At 29.4% G+C, this 20311-nt stretch overlaps 1 protein-coding gene and 1 non-coding gene across 2 annotated transcripts; both read right to left on the bottom strand.

The window, feature by feature from the left end:
• Nucleotides 1-2823: 2823 nt before the first annotated feature.
• Nucleotides 2824-8175, bottom strand: LOC103496416 (chorismate synthase, chloroplastic). The gene is made up of 13 exons (XM_008458250.3): nucleotides 7786-8175; nucleotides 7215-7365; nucleotides 6221-6297; nucleotides 6062-6120; nucleotides 5519-5602; nucleotides 5335-5427; nucleotides 5022-5102; nucleotides 4367-4498; nucleotides 4186-4288; nucleotides 3947-4041; nucleotides 3774-3839; nucleotides 3484-3568; nucleotides 2824-3168 (listed from the first exon to the last, which is right to left on the bottom strand). Exons 1-13 carry the CDS (start codon nucleotides 7931-7933, stop codon nucleotides 3023-3025), a joined length of 1320 nt encoding a protein of 439 aa, XP_008456472.1. The 5' UTR covers nucleotides 7934-8175; the 3' UTR covers nucleotides 2824-3022.
• A 9362-nt stretch (nucleotides 8176-17537) lies between these two features.
• MIR160B (microRNA MIR160b) lies at nucleotides 17538-17639 on the bottom strand. The gene has a single exon (NR_120787.1). It is a non-coding gene; the product is annotated as a microRNA MIR160b (primary transcript).
• Between the last annotated feature and the right edge of the window lie 2672 nt (nucleotides 17640-20311).

Genomic DNA, 20311 nt, shown 5'->3' on the forward strand with positions numbered 1-20311 from the left:
AAAAAGAAAGAGAGCTGTTTAGTGCACTATTGGCTATTATCTTCGCATCTTTTTTTAAGTGTACTTTTTTTGTTTCTTAGCATCAGATGCACAAAATTTAACACAATAATTTTCATATTTCTTAAATAAAAAAGAAATTTACCCAAATAATTCTAAAAATAAAATAAAATAAAATTTTAAAATTTATGCATATATTCTTTTAATTTTCAAAACTTGACTTAATCTTCTAAAACAAAGATTAAGAGTAGAAAACATGAAAATATACCTTTTCAAAAACTAAAAATCGAAATGGTACATTTAATTAATGTGTCATTTCTTTTATTGTACTTTATTTAACAAATTATTTTTTCCCTCAAAAGTTGCAACACTGTCATTGATTTTTAAAATTCTAAAATCATTTCTACTCTAATTTTACTTTTACTAGAAGTAATATTATAACTTTGAAAAGAATGTTAATATTTTTATAAAATAAGAAAACAATAAATATAAATACATCATGCTTTTAAAGTCATTATAAAGTACTCATCAACTTTTAAGTTTGAATAGGATGATAAGTCAATTAAACCAACCCCACCCCACGGTGTAATAGCACCACTTAACTAAAGTTATATATATACATATATATTTCCATAGTTGATTAAAACCTTTTAGTCAGGATCAGACCTTTGTCTATGAATTTTCATATTACAAAAACCCCTAATCAAAGAACCCCATCAAACTTTTTGTTTGTTAGGACAATTTTAAAAACTATCCTTTAATCATGATTTCTTTTTTTTTTTTTTTTTTTTTTGTTCTTTGCTTTCTCTCTATGTATTGATAATATAATTGTATTTAGTCGCCAAATATGACTTTGAAAACAATATTCTTCTTTAGGGCATGATAATGGATGACCATAACTTCTAAGAAGGAATCTACTTTTTAAGAGACTTGTTTGTCATTTGACAAGAAATGCTTATCCTCAATGTCTCTTAATATATGATTTTGAGTTGTCCCTATGCAAATTGTCTTTGCTAATGTTGGATGTAATAGTATAGTCTCTTTTTTTAGAAGGGCCCAATAACCAAAACAACTTGTAAACGTAACTAATTGTCTTAATAATTATGGAGTGAGAATATTAGGGCGGGTGAAGCATCCCTTCCTATGATAAGGATACTCGTGAATGCTAAGATGAGTTTAGTTTAGTGGTAATTGACAAAAAAAAATTTCTTTAGAGGTTGAAGATTTGAACAACATATCTAAATGTTTATAAGTAATTTACAAACATTTAGAAAGTCAATCCAAATGGACATTTACATAAGCGTTAAAAGTAGACCCTTCAACTTATAATGGTCGAAGAAATTGGACCCCAAATAAAAAAAAAAATTAAACTTTTAAACTCATACAATTGTTAGAGTTTATAGAATTATGTGAATTTTAGGGTCCAATTTTAACATATGTATAAGTTTGAGAGCTCAATTTTTACGATTGAAAATATCACTCAATAGGTAGTTTTTTTTTTGCAAATTAGCCTTAGAAAAATAATACCCAACTAAGGTCGGGGTCAATACTTAATGATAAAATTAGACTAAGAATATATTTGGTATAATTTTTAAGAGTAATTCAAATATAGACAAATGAACTAAAATATTTTTAAAATATAGCAAAATATCGTTTAAATAAATCCTTTCATTTTTAAAGTGATTTTCAAAGGTCAAGGGTGTTTTATTTAAAATATAATAATATGCAAAGCTTTGAAACTAATAAAAAAATAATTTCTTAAAAATTGATGTTAGAAACTTCCTAAACAATTCAAAGTGATTGTGGAAATTTAACATTTATAAAATGACTTTTAAATATGATGCCAACATAGGGTAAGATTTCTTAAAATCACCTGGAAAATATAATATATATATATATATATATATATATAGTATAAAAGTTGTGCCATTTAAAGTATGAGGGAAGCAAAAGGATACTTTTAACTTTATGTAATATTTTTCTAAAATTTGATGACTAATCATGAGTAATTAACACATTTTATAATAACAGTGTATAGATAAATCAATGATTTAGGAATGAAGATGAGAATATTTAACATTATAGTCCTTTTAGTAATTTCTATTTATAGTCAATCTTATGTTTGACTTCTCATATTTTTCACCTTAATTTTTCAAAATGTATGGTTTTAATGAAGTTTTTAAAAATAAATTGAAAGGAGTGCAGAAGTGTTTTTTTGTTTGACTTTTTAAAAATAACTATATAATACTTAAAACTCCAAAAAGGAAAAAAGTAATAAAAATGTATTTTTTTTAGAATATAACTTTTAAAAATTATTCTTTATAATTTAGAATGTCATGTAAATATTTAAAATAAAATCTAGAATAATTTGAGACTTTTTAAAGGGACGTTTACAAAAATAACAATAAATTTTTTGATAATAAGATCCGTGGTACTATATTTTCTAAATTGTAAAAATAGTAAATTTAAAACGAATAACTCTATAATATATCTAATTATTTGTCATATTTGTAATATGCAAAAAATAGATACTATAGACTTTTTTTTTTATCTCTTTTTTGTTTTATAATGTAACTTTCTCTTTTTAAACTTAGGGTTAAAAACTTAAATACTAAAAAAGTATATTTTAAAACTCAGAGATCACATTGATCTACTCATATAAGTCTGAAGATGCATTTTTAAAATTCACGAACTAAACAAACATATTCTTCAAAAGTTGAGAACTAAAGTTGTAATTTTCCCAAAAAAAAAAAATTATTATAATGAATAATGAATTGAATACTTTGTTCCCAAAATTTTATAACAGAGAATTGCAGGGTCATAAAATAAGGTCACAATTCAAAGACTTTTATTCCCAAAATTTTGACGTCTCATAGATTTCAAGGGTGAAGAATCACAAACAACTCTGCAATATTAACTTATTTTGTCCCAAGATCCTAACAGATTACAGGAAGATTGGGGGAAACAAAAGAATTGAGCACTGAGAGCAAAGCGTATAAGAGATTTATGTTACAATAGCTTTTGTTCAAACAGTCGTTTTCGAAACCCCAACTTTTGGTTCGATTGGTGACTGCAGGTCTGAATTGATTGGGAACAGATTGCATTGTCCATGCTGTGCCATCAACTGGTCCATAAGAACTAGAGCTACCATAGCTTCAACCATAGGCACAGCTGCATAACCATCAAAACAAACAAAGGCAATTGTTGTAATATAGACTGAATTCTCCATTTCTGTAAGTGTATATGTTCATGGTCACAAGATTTCTAATGCTATTTTAAGAAGGATAAAATCTTACATCTCTAACACATTTTCTAGGGATTACTAAATTAGACATCGGCAGTCAAATGTGAAATAAAATATACAACGGAGTGGAGTGTGGAGACTGCAATGTGCCAATATCTCAAGTTTAGATCTATCATTTCTTGCTAATAGTGGCCACACTTCCAAAGGACGGATAGATGAATATTTAAAAATCAATGAAGTACCTCTTGGGACGACACAAGGGTCGTGACGACCACGAGCAATCAGTTCAACCTCTTTCTTATCTCTGGTAACTGTATTCTGCTTTTTCTGCATAGAGCACAGAGTATTTTATATCAGGATTGAAGCACCAAGAAACATACAGAAAAGGTAAACTGAAACAATGTGGATTCACTTGTTATTTTCACCAAAAGCAAACCAAATAACCACGAGCTGGGTTAAAGAAAAGAAATTTGGTGGAGATTACATTTCTCATCAGATGGGCAAGGAAAAGATCAATAGAGGAGCATCTTACCCCAATGGTAGCTGTTGGCTTAAAAGCTACCCTCATGCTTATGATTTCTCCATTAGATATACCTCCCTGAACGACAATACAGGTTTTCAGTAATTAGAACAAAATCGCAAAAAAAAAGGCACCATGTTCTGTTGATCAAATCTTAATCACTTCATTTGGGCACGACTCAGTACCTGTATTCCACCAGAGCGGTTTGTAACTGTTCTAATTCTTCCATTCTCATCTAAATAGAATGGATCGTTATGTTCACTGCCAGTTAAAAATGTACCTGTAGGGGTTTTAGTTTTGAACATGTGAGTGCTGAATATAAAAGAAAAACAAAATTCAACTACAAAACATGAATTAATTCCAACAAGGGTTGTGTAATCAATGAAATAAAATTGTGCTCCAAAGAGCTAGACAAAATTTCAACCTCCGAATCCACTGCCAATTTCAAAGCCCTTCGATGCTGGTAATGACAAAACAGCTTTAGCAAACTCAGCTTCAAGTTTGTCAAAAACTGGTGAACCAAGCCCCTGATGAAATTTGTAATCCTCGTTACTTCAACAAAATTTTAACAATATAGAAATATCTTGAGAGAGAGAGAGAAGTACAGGTGGACAGTTCTTCACAATGCATGTGACCACACCACCAATTGATTCCCCCCTCACACGAACAGCGTCGATGGCAGCAATCATTTTCTCAGCATATTCAGGATCTGGGCACCTGACTATGTTGCTCTCAATCTGATAATATTCAAAGTAAATGATCATCAAGTCGGAATTAATAAAAGAAAAGGAACTGAGTATACAAGGAGAACATTTGCTATGAAAAATTTGATTCGATATTAGAAACAATTAGAATAACCATCCATCGTTGATAGTATCTCAACTTACATATACACAAATCATTATATGTCAGTGGAGACGTAATTAACGGGAAACCAGTTCTACAGCAAGAGAATTCAATTGTTCAACAACAATGATAAATGTACTATAATTACAAAAAGAAAATGAAGACAGCACCCAAAGAGAGGCATTAAAGTGAATCACACCCCACTTTGGCATGTTAAGGGTGTCATGAGTTCTTAGTGTGAATGAGAAATCCTCAATACACGTTAAGCTTTCAGATAGTAACTTCAACGTAATTCCCAATACATTTTCAGTATTGGTATTCTTGAAGGCAAACAAAAATTTGAACATCAAAATTTGATATCTTAACATATTTTAGAGTATCTGTTTTAACTCTCTGCATTGCTAGCTAGTTTACCTGCTCCATTGACAAAGTTTCATGATCAACCACACCCTCGGGCAGTACAACCTTGTAGACTTGAGATACATAAGCAAGTACCTAAAGAATTGACAATAACAAATCAATCAGGAGAAAAGTGGCGGCTAAGATTGAGAAATAGAAAGTTTAATCATAATATGGGATACACATTTTTGGATGCGAGTATAAACAGTTTATGCTGTGCTATAAATATGGATAATGGCTAAGATTCAGCATGAAACTACCGACAATGACAATTGACAATAATGAAAATGAAAATAAATTTCACAACTAAGTTGAAGTATGAATCCACCTCAGTTCCTGCTAGTTCCTTCAAAATTTTCTTAGCAACAGCTCCAGCAGCAACCCTCCCAATGGTTTCCCTGGCTGAAGATCTGCCACCACCCTACATGAAAACACACGAAGGACATACATAGTGTTACAAAACGTTCTACTAGTATCAGAATGATATACAAATATGAAACAAGAGGAATTACCTCAACAGCTCGAATTCCATATTTCATGTCATATGTGGCATCGGCATGAGAAGGCCTATAGGCTATTGACATTTCACTATAATCCTGAAATCAAACAACAATTATTAGAACTACGGCCTACGCCTAACATTCCAATATAATCAGGAATAAAGCAAACTTCAAACATATGGCTAGTGCATAGGTCTCTAATGAACTAATACACTTAGAGCTCAAGTTAGATGTAAACAAGAACATTGAATAAAAATCCATGCACCACATCCATTATAAAATCATCTTGTGCAACGTATTTTATATTTGCATTATGAGATAAAAGCCGTGTTTATAGCACAAAGAGAATTTTAACCCAAAAGAAGAAAAAAAAGATCTAGAAATCATTGTTTTCACTGTAAAAGATCAGATCGTCTAATGCACCAAATCATTCAAAATACATTCAGCCATGAGATTACTGCTATAAAGTCAATATAGAGCCACAATATGTTCAATCAAAGCAAAATATAAAAGATAAGAAACTAAAATTTTAACAAAATAAGATAAGCAACTCACATGTCCTCTCTGATCGGTATTTGGTACAAATACGTGAATTGGTGTTCCAGTAGTAACTCCTGCAATAGAAGTATCATAAATAATTCATTCAAGGAAGTAGTGATTGAGTGACATGGTGAAGAAAATTCCCAAGGAAGCTAAAATGGTTTAGTACCATACCATTAGTGACTCCTGAAAGTATCCGACATGTATCGGTCTCTTTCCTTGGAGTGGTAATTCTACTCTGACCTGGTCTCCTGGATAGTTAAATATATTCTATCAGTTAATGCTGAAAGAAAATTCATTGCTAAGGAATGCATAAAAAAATCACTTGTAAAATAAATAAATAAATAAATAACATGGTAACTTTCTCAACTTTTTGGACAAATAAACCAATTGAACCTTTTCTACCAGCCATAATCAACAAAAAAGAAAAAAAAAAGATGAACAAAGATGAAAATGTCAATATCAAAGGATATCTTGAGTGTAGGCTTTTTGCAGAATTGTAGATAAAAACAGTCAATCTAACTAGAATCTAGAAAATACATTTACGGGGTGTTTGGCCATTGAGTTAATTATTATAGTTTGTGTTTATTATAATTAACGGGCTATCATAGTTAGTGTTTGGAGTGCAAATTCTTTTAGTCTAAGCCATCACATTTGTATCTGGAGTGTAAACTATTTTTGTTTGAGTAGAAAATAGCAAACACTATAGTAAAGAAAAAAAGAAAGAATGAGAGAAAATAGTAAATAAAAATAATGCAGCAAAGAAGACTTTGAAATAGTATTTACTATACTCAATTGTAAGTGATAATACACCAATATTGTTGGTGGTGCCCCATACATGGAGTGGGCTATAATAACCCACTTCACCAACTTCTAGTTGGTATCCCAAACGACTCCAACACGTTAAGATTCTCATCTTATTTATGATAGTATTTTTGTATGATGCTGTCAATGAACAGATTAATAAAAGAATTGAATAATTGGTCATCCATGAACATCATTCGGTATTATGATTTCTATTGATAAGAAATATCATTCTCTTTGTAATCAATGAACAAGTAACATTAGCTCCATAGAAATGCCAAGAACGCTACCAATATTTTTCGACCTTTTATTTACACAAGCAGCCTTAGATAAAATGTCAGATCATGAGGTTCCTTGCAAGTACCTTCTGTCAAGCTCCACTTGCAAATCAGCTTCCGAAATTGGGCGACGTGGAGGACATCCATCAATCACACAGCCAACTCCACCTCCATGAGATTCTCCATAGGTTGTAACACGAAAGTAATTTCCAAATGTACTACCAGCAGCTTTTATCTCTGCGATTAGCCCAATGAAATGTAAGAAATTCAAAAGTCTAAAGTTATTGGTTGCAAGTTCCTCACTGAAGTTAAAAGACTACATTTTCCAGACCCCCCCCCCCCCCCCCCAACTCATACCACTAATTATGTACCATTTACACCACATTGGACAATTGGATGACCAGGAGAAGGTTGAAAAAGCTAAAACGGTTCAATAAAACAAACTTCCATCCACCTATCACATGAACTCAATTCAAGCCCTCGATAAAATTATAACCAAACAAACAAAAGCAAGTGAGTAAAACCCGATTTCATGAATTTCCTACAAAATTTGTTACAACTAATAATCAATAAGTAAACGAAATCCTCAACAAAAAACTCCACCATTAGAAGAAGGCAAAAGACATGTAATACAGAAGAAGATAAAGCAAAACATACGCAGCTTCTTCGCGTTTCGGGACCCAACTGAGATTTTAACGGCGGAAAAGGAAAGCTTGGAAAGATCTGTAGAGAGAGAGGTCAATCCAGAGAAGCCTTCGGTTCTGGAAGAACCCAGAAACGGTTTAGACGAAAGAGAGGAAGCCATGGAAGAAGAAGAAGAAGCAGAAGAGGAAAGGTTGAGATTTGTAAAGAAGCAATTTTGTGGGAAATATGTTTTAAGTAATAGAAAAAAGAGTACCAACCCACCAGTCCTACCTCACCTACCCCCTCAATTTCTCACTGCTTTCTCTCTGCTTCTGTTTGTTTGTTTGGTGGGTCTTGTGGCGGGCGGTTGAAGATGGTGGGCTGTGAATTTGGTTGGTGGCCCTTGTGGCATTCGACGAATTTGACCGTTGAAACGACGTGTCGGTTTTGTTTATTAATTTTAAAAGTTGGCCTTCGAACAATGGTCTTTTCAAGGCCCAATAGATTTAAATGGGCTGTTTATTAGGTCCACTAGTTTGGGCCCTGGAAATTCTGTTTCTATTGTTGGGAGTCAAATCAGAAAAAACCAAAAGTCCTCAAACCTTTGAGCCCGGCCCGAAACTGTCCGTCGCCATTTTGTTTTTTCTTTCTTTTCAAATTAACTTAAAATTATATTATAATCACTGTTAGCGATTAGATTTAAAATATATAAATATTTTTAAAAAATTACAAGTATATATCATAAAAGTCTAAGCGATGGAAGTATATAACCAATAGGTTTTAGTATATTCGCATTTTTTTTAAGAATGTAATTAACTTAATTTCAAACTATATGGATGGATTTTGTATAACTAAAGTTTAAACTTTTTCTTTTTCAAATTATATGAATCACTTGCTTTTGTAAATTAACCTAGCTGGTTTAATTAAATTAACAGATAATTCTTTTTAATTTTAAGTTACAATAAATATAGGAAGATTTTAGAAATATAATACTATAATTGTATAAACTAAAATAACATTTATTACATAAGTCAAATGTTCAAACATCCTCACAATTGATTATTATAAAAATAACAAACAACTAATTCATGAATTAGTTTTCAAACGAACTCTATATAAAACTAAATTTTTTACTACACACCTACTTCTCTAACAATATCGTTGTTGTTTCTTACAAGAAAAAACATGATATATATTATTTGGTCAAATTCGATGGCTTGAAGCATATGAACATCGTCACTAATGTGACAGGTGACATGGTTAATAATATTATTCCCATTACATATTATAATATGAATCCACTTAATATCCTATATAAAAGTATTGGTATCTTTTGAAATTCATACCTTCAAAGCAACTAAATTGGTTGTCAATTCCAAAGACAACATCGAATATTATTACATATATTAAACCATATATTTACAAAACTAATAAAATTAAATTAAGGTTATGGGCCCATCTATTTTTTATTTTTTTTCTTTTGTCGCAAAGGCCATACGATTTTATTTCTTTTGATATAATATTTAAAAGATGAAAAGAAGAAAAAGAAAAATTATGGTTGCGTTGACCCGTCAACCCAATGAATAGTTACCTATCATCCTCGTGGAATTCACATTTAATCAAAAAAAAAAAAAGTGTTTTTCATTGTTTTAATTTACTGACTTATCTATCCGTTATAATGTTTATTTTCTATTCTAATGGTAGAAATTTAAGACATAATACAAATTTTATGTTGGTTGTATTGTACTCATTTTGACACATGATTTTCAATTAATATAGTATGTGAAATGTATTATATATATAGTATTTATCTTTTATTTTACTAGCAAAATTTAAATAAGATACAAAATTTAAGATATTAATTTTGTTTGATTGACCCATGAGTTTGAGCTAATACATAAAGGTAGGCAAATTTAATATTATATATTTATACCTAAACAATTTTTATTTACTATATGATTGTTCCTTGTGAGTATATATGTGTATTTAGATCTTTCAATTTTGCTTTTGTACTATATTATGATAGTTACAAGCATGAAAAAGAAAAGTTGAGTTGTTATATGTAATATTGGACCTATAAAAAAAAACCAAGAAAGAGATTCAATGATCATAGACAAAATTAGAAAATTGATATTTCAAATAAAAAAGAACTAGAAAAATGACTCGGACTCAAACGAACATAAGACAAGTATGAAACAAGGTAGGGTGAGGAGCCAACAAATAGTGGGCAAGACAATTTAGCTCACTTGATCAAATTGGCTTGCCTTGGTCTTGAATGAGGTCGAACCAACACCAACTAAACCCCATTCTTCGAAGCTAATTATCCGCAGATTCCCTACTTGGTATCCTTTGTATTGGCTCGACCTAACTCTCTAGATCTTTACAATAAAACTACGACATATAACAAGTAGAAAACAAGCATATGTGAACCCAACGAAGAGTGAGAGCGAGACAATTGAGCCACCTAAGCCAATTAGCATGTTTTGCCTAGCTTACTCCTAGCTCTATCTAGTTCTCCTTGTGTGGTCTAATACAACCCATCGAGTCCTATTCTTAATAGAATATTGAGGGAAATCTTGAGTTTCACTCCACTAAATATAGATTATGATAACTTTGGCATCAAAGTTGATGATCTTTTCTTCTAAAATCACTGAAAGCTAATTTAAGCATTAGAGTGTCTGTGACAAACATTATACTTGTATTTTATTTTGATTTATGTAAGAGACCTCTTTCCCAAACTACAAATTTGCCAACTTTAATGTCATGTAGAGGCCATGTGAGTTATTTAGGCTAAATTTTGGCCATCAACATAAGCCAATATTGCATAAATAACGATAATGTGATGACCTAAGAAGATAATCGGTTAGTCTCATATTTACAAGGCTTATTACCCTAACAAGTTAAAAAAATTCACTTATCCTTAAGCTCATCTAAAAATTATATATATATCTCATTTGCAAATTGCGTTCATGCTCTTGTAGATGTAATCGCTTACCTTCACACTCCATAGAAATATAAATTAGACACACACATCAACCAATGGTATTTTTTGTATAGTAGAATGAGCACAATTATTAAGTGCAGTTTAGCATCTCCCTCTTTTAACATAGTAAAAAAATAAGAACACAATATATACTTTACTTTTTAATTGTTGCTTTACAAATTTAATTTGAGTAATTGACTAGGTTGCCATAACTATAAGCCAACCCCTAATACATTTTCTTCTAGAAATAAATAGAAATTCAGACATGATAGCAAATTTATTGAGATCCAGTGAGTTGGCAATTCTATTTCTTGATCTGATTGATGGGTGGACAAATTAGAAGTGCAATACAAACGGATAAGAATACACATTTTCAACCCATTAATTTTGACATTAAAAAACAAGTAAAAATCATGAGAGATTTAAACTTATTAATAACTTTTATTTCACATTTGAATTGACTAATCTAGCTAACTATGCTCATAAACATAATTTAATATATAAGAATTAATAAATAGACAAAGTTATTTGTGGTGGAAGATTTAATTTAATTTGAATGAAGTTTAGGGTTAGGGAGAAATGATGATGGAGAGAGAGCATGCGATAAATTATGAAAATGATGATTGATGTGAAAGAGAAAAGAGGTGTGTGTCAAATGATGCTTTTTTTTTCTAAAGGCTAAATGTTGTCTCAAAATAATGTCGCATGCAAGTGTGGATGCAGCTTTTATTTCTTTCCAACTTCCAACTCAATTTTTCCTTTTTCTTTTCTTTTTTCCAATCACTTTTTGGATTTTTCACAATAAAACTCTCTTCAATTATTCTTACTCCATAAATTAATAATTAAAATTTCCAATTTTGTTTCTCTCTCTCTCTCTCTCTCTCTCTCTCTCTCTCTCTCTCTCTCTCTCCTCCCTCCCTCCCTTCTTGGAAATTTAATTTCACATCATATTTCAATGGTCTAATTACAAATTTGTTCCTTTTAAGGTTGTAAAAAAAAAAAAAAAAAGATTTTAGTTAGATGTTTTTAAAATTAACTGATTAGTTTTTTTTATCACATGTATATCAACCTAACTGAGAGATATGCGATGATGTATACTTTCTAATTATTTGATTACCTCTAATATATTTTGACAAATCTCTAAAAAATGATTCATAGTAGGAATTATTTATCGAGAGTTTTACCAAATTATAATGACTAAATTCTAATTATAAACAATAGAAATTACATTATATATTATAACTTTCTCAAAACTATAAGAACTAAATTTGCAATTTAACCAACCTATATTTCAATCCAATTTTTATGCATAGTTGTTTTAAGATTAATTTTACATTGATACATAAGCTACTTCTTTCATTATGTTGTCAATTACTTTCAAGATGAGCCTTCATGTGTTATTTAATACGACATAGGAGTCCATGAAGCCCAGCACATGGATTTAGTCAAAAAAAAAAAATAAAAACTTGGGATCCGATTGAAAAATGATGAATCCATAGGACATCGGGGACATGTTCAAGATCTCATATTATTGATATAGAGTCTCATGTTATATAAGACATATAGTGAATCAAACAAATTAATAGTATAAATGATCAAGAACTAAGTGTGATGAATAATTTGAGAAAAATATCAAAAACGCGTGAAAAAGTGTATATTATAAGTACAAATGGTCAATGATCAAACATCGAATTTTCCAAGTTAGAGGGTCAGTAGGAGTCGGAAAGGTGAAGATGTTAATAGCCAAAATTGAATTAAATTAGTGGAGTATGAGTTACCTCATGATTATGATTTCATTTTCCCTTTATTTTTAAATATTATAATTTCACAAAATTTGGTAATTGGGATTGAAATAATTGATCTTTTTAGTCACTTTTGTTATCCTTAAGTAATGAATGTAGATACAAAAGTTACTGAGGATTGTTAGAGAAGGAGAGAAAAGATGGATGGGATATTTAGAATAGAGGTCATGATAAATTATATAATACAAAGTGTATGATTGATGTGAAAAAAGAAGATTGATATGAGTCAAATTATGTCGCATGCAGCTTTTGGGTTGCAAATAGATAAAAAAGAAGAGAGGAGAAACAATTTTACTTCATTTCAATTTTAATTTTAAAGTCCTTTTTTTGGGGGGGAAGATTTGAAATCTAGTAGCTATATATCTACTTTTGGACTTATATATCCCCATGTGAATGATTGGAAAAAGCAATTTTTTTTATTAGAGTAAAACTTGGGTGAAACCCTTATAGAAGAAATGTTAGCTAGGTGACAATTTGTAAATTGAAGATTTAGTTAAACTCAAAACTTAATTAAGTTAATTAAACTGTACATATAGGGGTGCAGTAGGATTATATGGTCAACAATATTTTTCTTTTAATCATTCTATATACAAAATGAGCTACTAATGTAACAAAAATGTTTATATGTTTAAAATTTGAATCTATAAAATATGTATACATATGCATATATGTATATCTTTTTCAAACATCTCTCTATAGTGTTTTGGACTCGTGATTAGGTTTGTGTATTTCAAGCTAGGATTTAAGAAGCTAGACTTATGTGCCTGTAATTTTAGTGTATTATCTCTCTTGAGTTATCTCTTAATATACAAATTGGTATAGTTAAACTAACAATGTCTTCCATAAGTTGAGACTTTTACGAAAACATAAAACCTCAGACAATCCAATTAAATTCATAAGCCTCATTATTGAAATTCAAGTTTTTCATAATTAGTTACTTTCCTACAATTAATAAAGGGACAAAATATGCCACAAACTTCTTACTTTTCCAATCCCAAACTTGCTTAATTTGACAACAAATTAACCTTTCTAATCGTTTGTTTGTTATTCTTAATTTTTTTGGGAGGTTAAAATTATTGTATATATTATGTATATATTGAACACTATAAGTTTAGTAAGTGTTTAAAAAAATGTTTTTAATAATTAAAAAAATCAATTTAAATGAGTCTTCTATCATGCAATGAAGTTCGTTGAAAAGTATAGTTTTTCCTCTTTAACATGGATACACATTGTGCAGTAAATGTTTATATTATTGTTTTAGCAAACATAGTTTAACTAGTAACATACTGTATGTGTTATTAATCAATAGTTATCAGGGTCTATAGTTTAATCTTTTATTTAATAAAAAAAAGTTTGATTTGTAATAATTTATAAAGAAAGTAGAAACTGAATTTTTACTATGCTATTATCGTTTTTTATAAAGAAGAAAAATAATAGTTAGTAATGAAAATGAAATAACTTGTCAGTATAGCTACTTTGTGAGACAATGATCTTCAATCCATTCTTCTCTTCCACTACTTGTTGTCTTTTATATACTGTTTAGGGTTTTGATCTCCTCTTCTTCCCTGTTATCTAAAAAGAAAAAAGATTAAAAAAAAAAAAATATATCATCTCCTCTCTTATATATTAATAACTTATATAAACTTTATTATCCCATGAAAGTAGAGAGATCACACATCACAGAAGAAGCTTCATTTTTCCTAAACTAATATTCACCTAATTGTTGGGTAGATGAGACATAATCCTCCAAGATACTTATTAGATTATTGTTAATAGACTGACCAATTGAGAATGGTTTAAAATTTAAATAACATTTTACAATACTAATTATGATTAAATCATGCGTCAAGAGTGAAAAATGTAGAACATTACTATACTAGTGACGTTCAATAGTCTTACTGGGGTATCTTTAATATGATCATATAGTTCAAACAATCAAGTATTGGAATTTTGCTCTATATTTGTAATATTTATATTATAGAGTGATATTATTCTCTTTAATAATAAAATTATACGCTTACTAAACCACTAAATTCTGTGTCGATTTTTTAATAGATTTATCTTTGATAGTAAAATTTAATTTCTTAACAAAGTCTTTATGAGCTAAGTTGGTTAATTATACTTATATATATTCTGTGAAATAGTTTTACACACATGGCACACCAACTTTAGTCATATGGGTTTTGAAAAACCATCTACTAGTAGGAAAAAAGAAAATTAAGAATAAAGACTATGTCAATAAATCTCAATTTTAGAAGAATGTTTTACAAAGAAAAAAAGAAATTACGAAATCTTCATTAAGTGCTAAAGTGAAATTACCTCAACCTGCAACTTATATATGCAATTCATCAGTGAACCACTTGCACCAAACAAAATCTGATCGAATATACTAATATTTTATACTATTTTTAAAGGTAACAAAATAAATCAAAATATTTATAAAATATAACAAAATCTATTAATGGTAAATACTAATATAGAATCCTATTAACGTGTAATAAGGATAGAATTTAAAATTTTGTTATATATAAAAATATTTAGTCATTTTGATCAGTCAGCTGCCGAGAAGCTTGAAAATTTTTGGCAGAGAAAGAAAGAAGGAAAAAGAAGGTTTTGGTTTTCTTCTGTCTCCTTAATTTTCCTTTTGTCTGAAGAATTTAAAGTGTCCTTCCTTTGACCTGTGCTCGGCCTTTGAGACCCTCTCTCTTTTTATATTTATATATATATATATATACAATCATAATATTATATTAATTATACAAATACCAACAATAATTATTCTCCCTTTTCCTATTTTCAAACCAATCACATCACGACAATTGTACATCCTATTGAATATTTGAGATATACGATAAAACATACTGATTACTGATTATTAAGAATTAGATCAGAAAACATGCATTTTTTAAAAAAAATTCAAATCAAACATATATTAAGAGAGTCCCATTTTGGCATTCTTGTTAATTTCTCATACCCCTACATAGTGAGATTTTCCTTTTTTTTTAGTTAGAATATAGATGCACTCTATTTTGATTAGGTTGAGATATTCTCAATACCCTTCGTCACACTCTAAAGAATCAAAAGCATTATCGTATTACCATGAAAACGGTCGAATAATAAGCAAGGCCTTTATTCCTTATCATACCTCTTTAAGTTACCTTAGTTAATCTTCTTTTTAGAAAGATACGTACAATAAATAAATAAATCGATGAGGTTTTACATAACTAGATTGGCACATTCATAACATATTCTTTCTCATATAGGATAGTTGGAGGAGAGCCGTGGGAAATAATGGAAGATGAAGAAATATATAATTACGTAAGATTAAGCATCCCTCGTTATAAGAGTACCCTAGTTAATCTTCATTAATCATTTTTGCATGTCTATCAAATTTTTTCATTAAAGAAAAAAAAAACAAAATTTTACATTATTCCCTTTAATGATAATTTCTTTTGGGGAATATGTAGTTCTTGCACATGCTCAACACCCTTCATTAAGCAGTATTTGACATATACTTCATTCCTTCTGGTTAGATATTCAAATTTCCGTAATAAAAAAAAAAAACAACTTCGAAGATATATGTGTTTAGAGGAAAAAAAATACAAATGATTACATTAGATAATGTAATAAAATGGGTAGCTATTTGGGCTAAGATGCTATGCAGATAACCCTAAGCTAAGAGAGAATCCCTTCTCTCTCTCTCTCTATACTCAGTTACTCACATCTTTTCCATTGTAATATATAAACACCAACTAAGATTATATATTCAAAAAGGAACAAGAATAATAAACCCTATAAAAAAGAAAAGAAAAAAAACCTATTTGGGATCCCCTGTGTTGGTCAGATCTACGATTCTCCCTTCTTCTGGAACACGCATCACCGCACGATCAGATTTAAACTCATCAGATCTTCGGTCGATCGAGCACTCCTTTTGCTATTCTACATTTCTATATTCATAACATATAATCCAGATTCCATTGCGTTTTCCCAATGACATTAAAACAATTAAGAATATGTCATTCACCCCATGCCTTAACAAAATATCATAAACATTAAACTCAATGTATTACACAATGTCTTGTTTTTTATATTATTTGTATTTTTAGTTTTAAATATAATTAATTTGCATATATTAGGTAATAAATATATAAATTCCACTGCCAAACAAGAGAAAAATTAGTTTGTAATAAAATGAAATTAATTTAATTTCCAAATCAGAAGAACCCTAAACTTAAGGAAAATAATAATGGTCCAACACCTAAAATAAAAGACGTACTATTGTCTGTGAGTCTGTGATATTCTTTCTGCAAAAAATAAAATAAATAAAAAACATCACATCAAAAGAAAAAAACCCTAAATTTCTTAAGGAAGAAGAAGAAGAAGAAGAAAATAGGAGTAAAAAATAATAATAATAATAATAAAAATAAAAAGGTACCTCTTTTAGTGAAATACAATGTAAACTAGATTAAGAAAAATGGAGATGAAATCTTTGAAGTTAGGGTTTTTCTTCTTCCCCTTTTTGATTTTTCATCAGCCTTTTGAAATTAGGGTTAGCTGTAATAATAATATTATTAATTTGAAAAAAACAAATGTAATTAAGCTAACACTACAGTAAATAGAAGCCCGTAAAAAACGGAAAACTTTAACATAGAAAATGCAAAAAGATGGAAAAAAATAAAAATTCTCTTCTTCATTCACCGTCCATTAATAGGAAAAAAGTACACAAAACATAACATTGAGAAACGCTTTTTTTAACAATATTCACACAAGGCGACTAATAACATAGCTCAAATAATTTAAAAATAAGAGTTAAAACAAAAACAAAAGAATATCATGGCATAATAAGAGTGTTGCAAAAGCTCGATGCATCCAATGATCCCTCAACCGTGCGTATTTTATTTTCAAAATAAAAAACAAAGAAAAAGATAAAGACTTTTATAGAGATTAGAGATTTGAAAACAGGACAGGAGGGTATACATACATATATAATAGGAAATATAGATATGGATATGCTTGGCTCCTCATACGCCATGCGCGGAGGCCATCGGGAATGACGGTGAGCGCTCTACAAATGGCATACAGGGAGCCAGGCATATTGAAAGCATATATTAATTATCACAAAAAAGGAAGAAGAAGAAGAAGAAGAAGAAGAAGAAGAGGAGGAAAAAAGAAAAAAGAACAAAAATTGGAGAGATGAATGGGTGAAGGGAAAGAGAGGAAAAGGAAGGGATTATATAAGGAGAGATTTTGAAGGGGGGGGGGGGGGGGGGAAGGAAGGTGAGAGAGAGAGAGAGAGAGAGAGAGAGAGTTGGGTCAAAATCAGAAATGGGGGATTGGGGATTCAAAAGCCCCACAAAGACAAAGGGAAACAAAAGGACTTTTGGAGAAAGACATAATAATAATAATAATAATAATTTCTTTTTGAAATTAAAAATAATTACCATATATATATTTTACTTTAGGGTTTAATTTGAAGAGAGAGGGTAAAAAGAAAAGCATTAAGTTAGGGTAGGGGAGGGGGGGGGGGGGGGGGTTAAGGTGTGTGTGCTTTGAAATCTCTCCTTTTGTGGGTCATAAAGCAAACCTTACTTTTCTATTCTGAAACTCATTTTGTTTGGGAGTGTTTGGAAACATTTGGATTCCCCCCCTCCCATCTTCACACACACACACCCCCCCTCTCCTTTCTTTCTTTCTTTTCTTTTTTTAAAAGAAGAAAACAAGAATACATATATGCACATCCCCATCTCATCTTTCTACATCTCAAACATCCTTCAAGAAATTAACTGGAAAAAGGCTAAAACAATGTGGTTGGTTGGCTAACAAGACATAGTTTAATACACTAGGGGGAAAAAACATATTTTTGGTTCTTACATTTTAGGGTTTAGTTTTTATTTGTTTCTAAGTTTCAAAACTTTTAACCTCTCATTTCAATTTAACTTATTTATTTTGGATTTTACTATTTTATCCTTCGAATTTTGAATTTTGTTTCAATTTGATCTTGTTTAAATTAATTTTTAAAATTGTATTTCATAATTATTTTGAGTTATTAGATGTTAATGTCAAAATTGAGAATGAGTATTTAGTTTAAAAAAATCAAAGTTTAAAGTACAAATCTAGAAATATAATGACCAAATTGAAATAAAACTCAAAACTTAATTAAATGACCAAATCGATATATCAAACACAAAACTTAAGAACTAAAAATGTAATATCTTACTACATGAAAACTAAATAGAAACGAGTTAGATTCAAAACTTAGAGACAAAAGAACCAAAAAAAAAAAAAGTCTCTTTAAAAATTGTATTTTTTGAATCATGAATGAATGTTTACTATCGAGAAAATTCAACTATAACGTAACAATCATGCATTAAAAATTTATCCTTATTCATATATGACGGAGTTTATTATATTTCGATCTCTCTTTCTCCCATTGTACTAACTCTATAAAATAAAACCTTCATTTTGTTATAAACTTAAACTCAATGAATTAAACTAGTTGTATATCTTCAACCAAAACATTAGAGATATATTATTACTAATTGAATGGTGGTGAATAGGTATATCTCTCAATAGTGATAATTTAAAAAAAAAATAGAAAAAAAAAACAGTCTCAAATGGAGGCTGATTGAAAAGAGAATATAATTAATGATCATAATGGGATTTCTTTGAACAATAACTCTTCTTTCTTTTTGGGTCAATATTAATTAATTGGATTTTGTGTGTTTTTGTTTGTATGGATGATAGAGAAAGAATGTGTTTGTGTAAATTGTAGAAATAAAAAGATAGTTGCTTTAGTGTTAATTAAGATAACTAATCCAACCCCACTTCACCTAATTCACTTATGCTTTGTCCCTTTATTGGGTTTGCAAATGGCCACTTCATGCCTTTTGAGTTCTTTTAGGCCAAAAGGGTCAATTTGACTAAAAGAGAGGGTGAGGAAAATGAATATATATATATATATATATATATATATATATATATATATATATATATATATATATATATAGGTCCTACTATAATTATCATTATATTTACTTTAAATTCCTTTACCCTCATGTTCATCTAATTTGTCCAATATACATCTCCATCCCTCTCATTATCCTTTTTCTCTAATAATTCCCTTTCTTATTTTCAATTTTCAATTTTCAATTTTCCTTATATGGTACCTAATTCTAATTAAATGTGAACAATCAAATACATATCATAATTTAAATTTCTAATTTTGAGACAAAAATTAAGTTAATCAAATACATATCCTTCCATGAATGGTGGATATGAAATTTTGTTATATTTATAAAAAATATTTATTAAATTTACGATACTTGGCAAATGCGTATATATGATCTTCATTTTAATTTATGTTAATTACAAGAGTATGATGGATTATATGGTCTTTGGAAGCTGTAAAGTGCATATTGATCCTTTAACAAGTGCAAATAATTGTTTCCAAAAATAATGAACAAAGATATTATTGTTTTAGTTCAAATATATTTTTAAATTAGGTATTTGTTTTTATGCACCGGAAAAAAAAAAAAAAAGATACACATGCCATAAATTGGAGAGGATTTAAATACAATAGTTTTTTTTTTTTTTTGTTATTTTTTAAGACATTATTTCTCTCTTTTCTTTCTTTCTTTTTCTCCCCTCAACTCTACCAAATCATTTTCTCAAAAAGAAAACCCTAAACCTTGAGGAAGCAAAACTGATATTAACTAATGAGATAATAGAGAGTCCAAAACCAACCCTAATATTAAACTGTTGGACTTTTAAGAAA

The sequence above is a fragment of the Cucumis melo genome, chromosome 3 (assembly GCF_025177605.1).
Source record: "Cucumis melo cultivar AY chromosome 3, USDA_Cmelo_AY_1.0, whole genome shotgun sequence".
NCBI lineage: Eukaryota > Viridiplantae > Streptophyta > Magnoliopsida > Cucurbitales > Cucurbitaceae > Cucumis > Cucumis melo.

Excerpts from the sequence above, each read along its gene's own strand:
- LOC103496416 (XM_008458250.3), bottom strand. The coding sequence starts at position 7,933 with ATGGCTTCCTCTCTTTCGTCTAAACCGTTTCTGGGTTCTTCCAGAACC. Across the intron at positions 6,121-6,220 it reads ACTTTCAGGAGTCACTAATG|GAGTTACTACTGGAACACCA; the intron begins GTATGGTACTAA and ends CTTCTATTGCAG. Across the intron at positions 5,603-6,061 it reads ATACCGATCAGAGAGGACAT|GATTATAGTGAAATGTCAAT; the intron begins GTGAGTTGCTTA and ends GTTTGATTTCAG.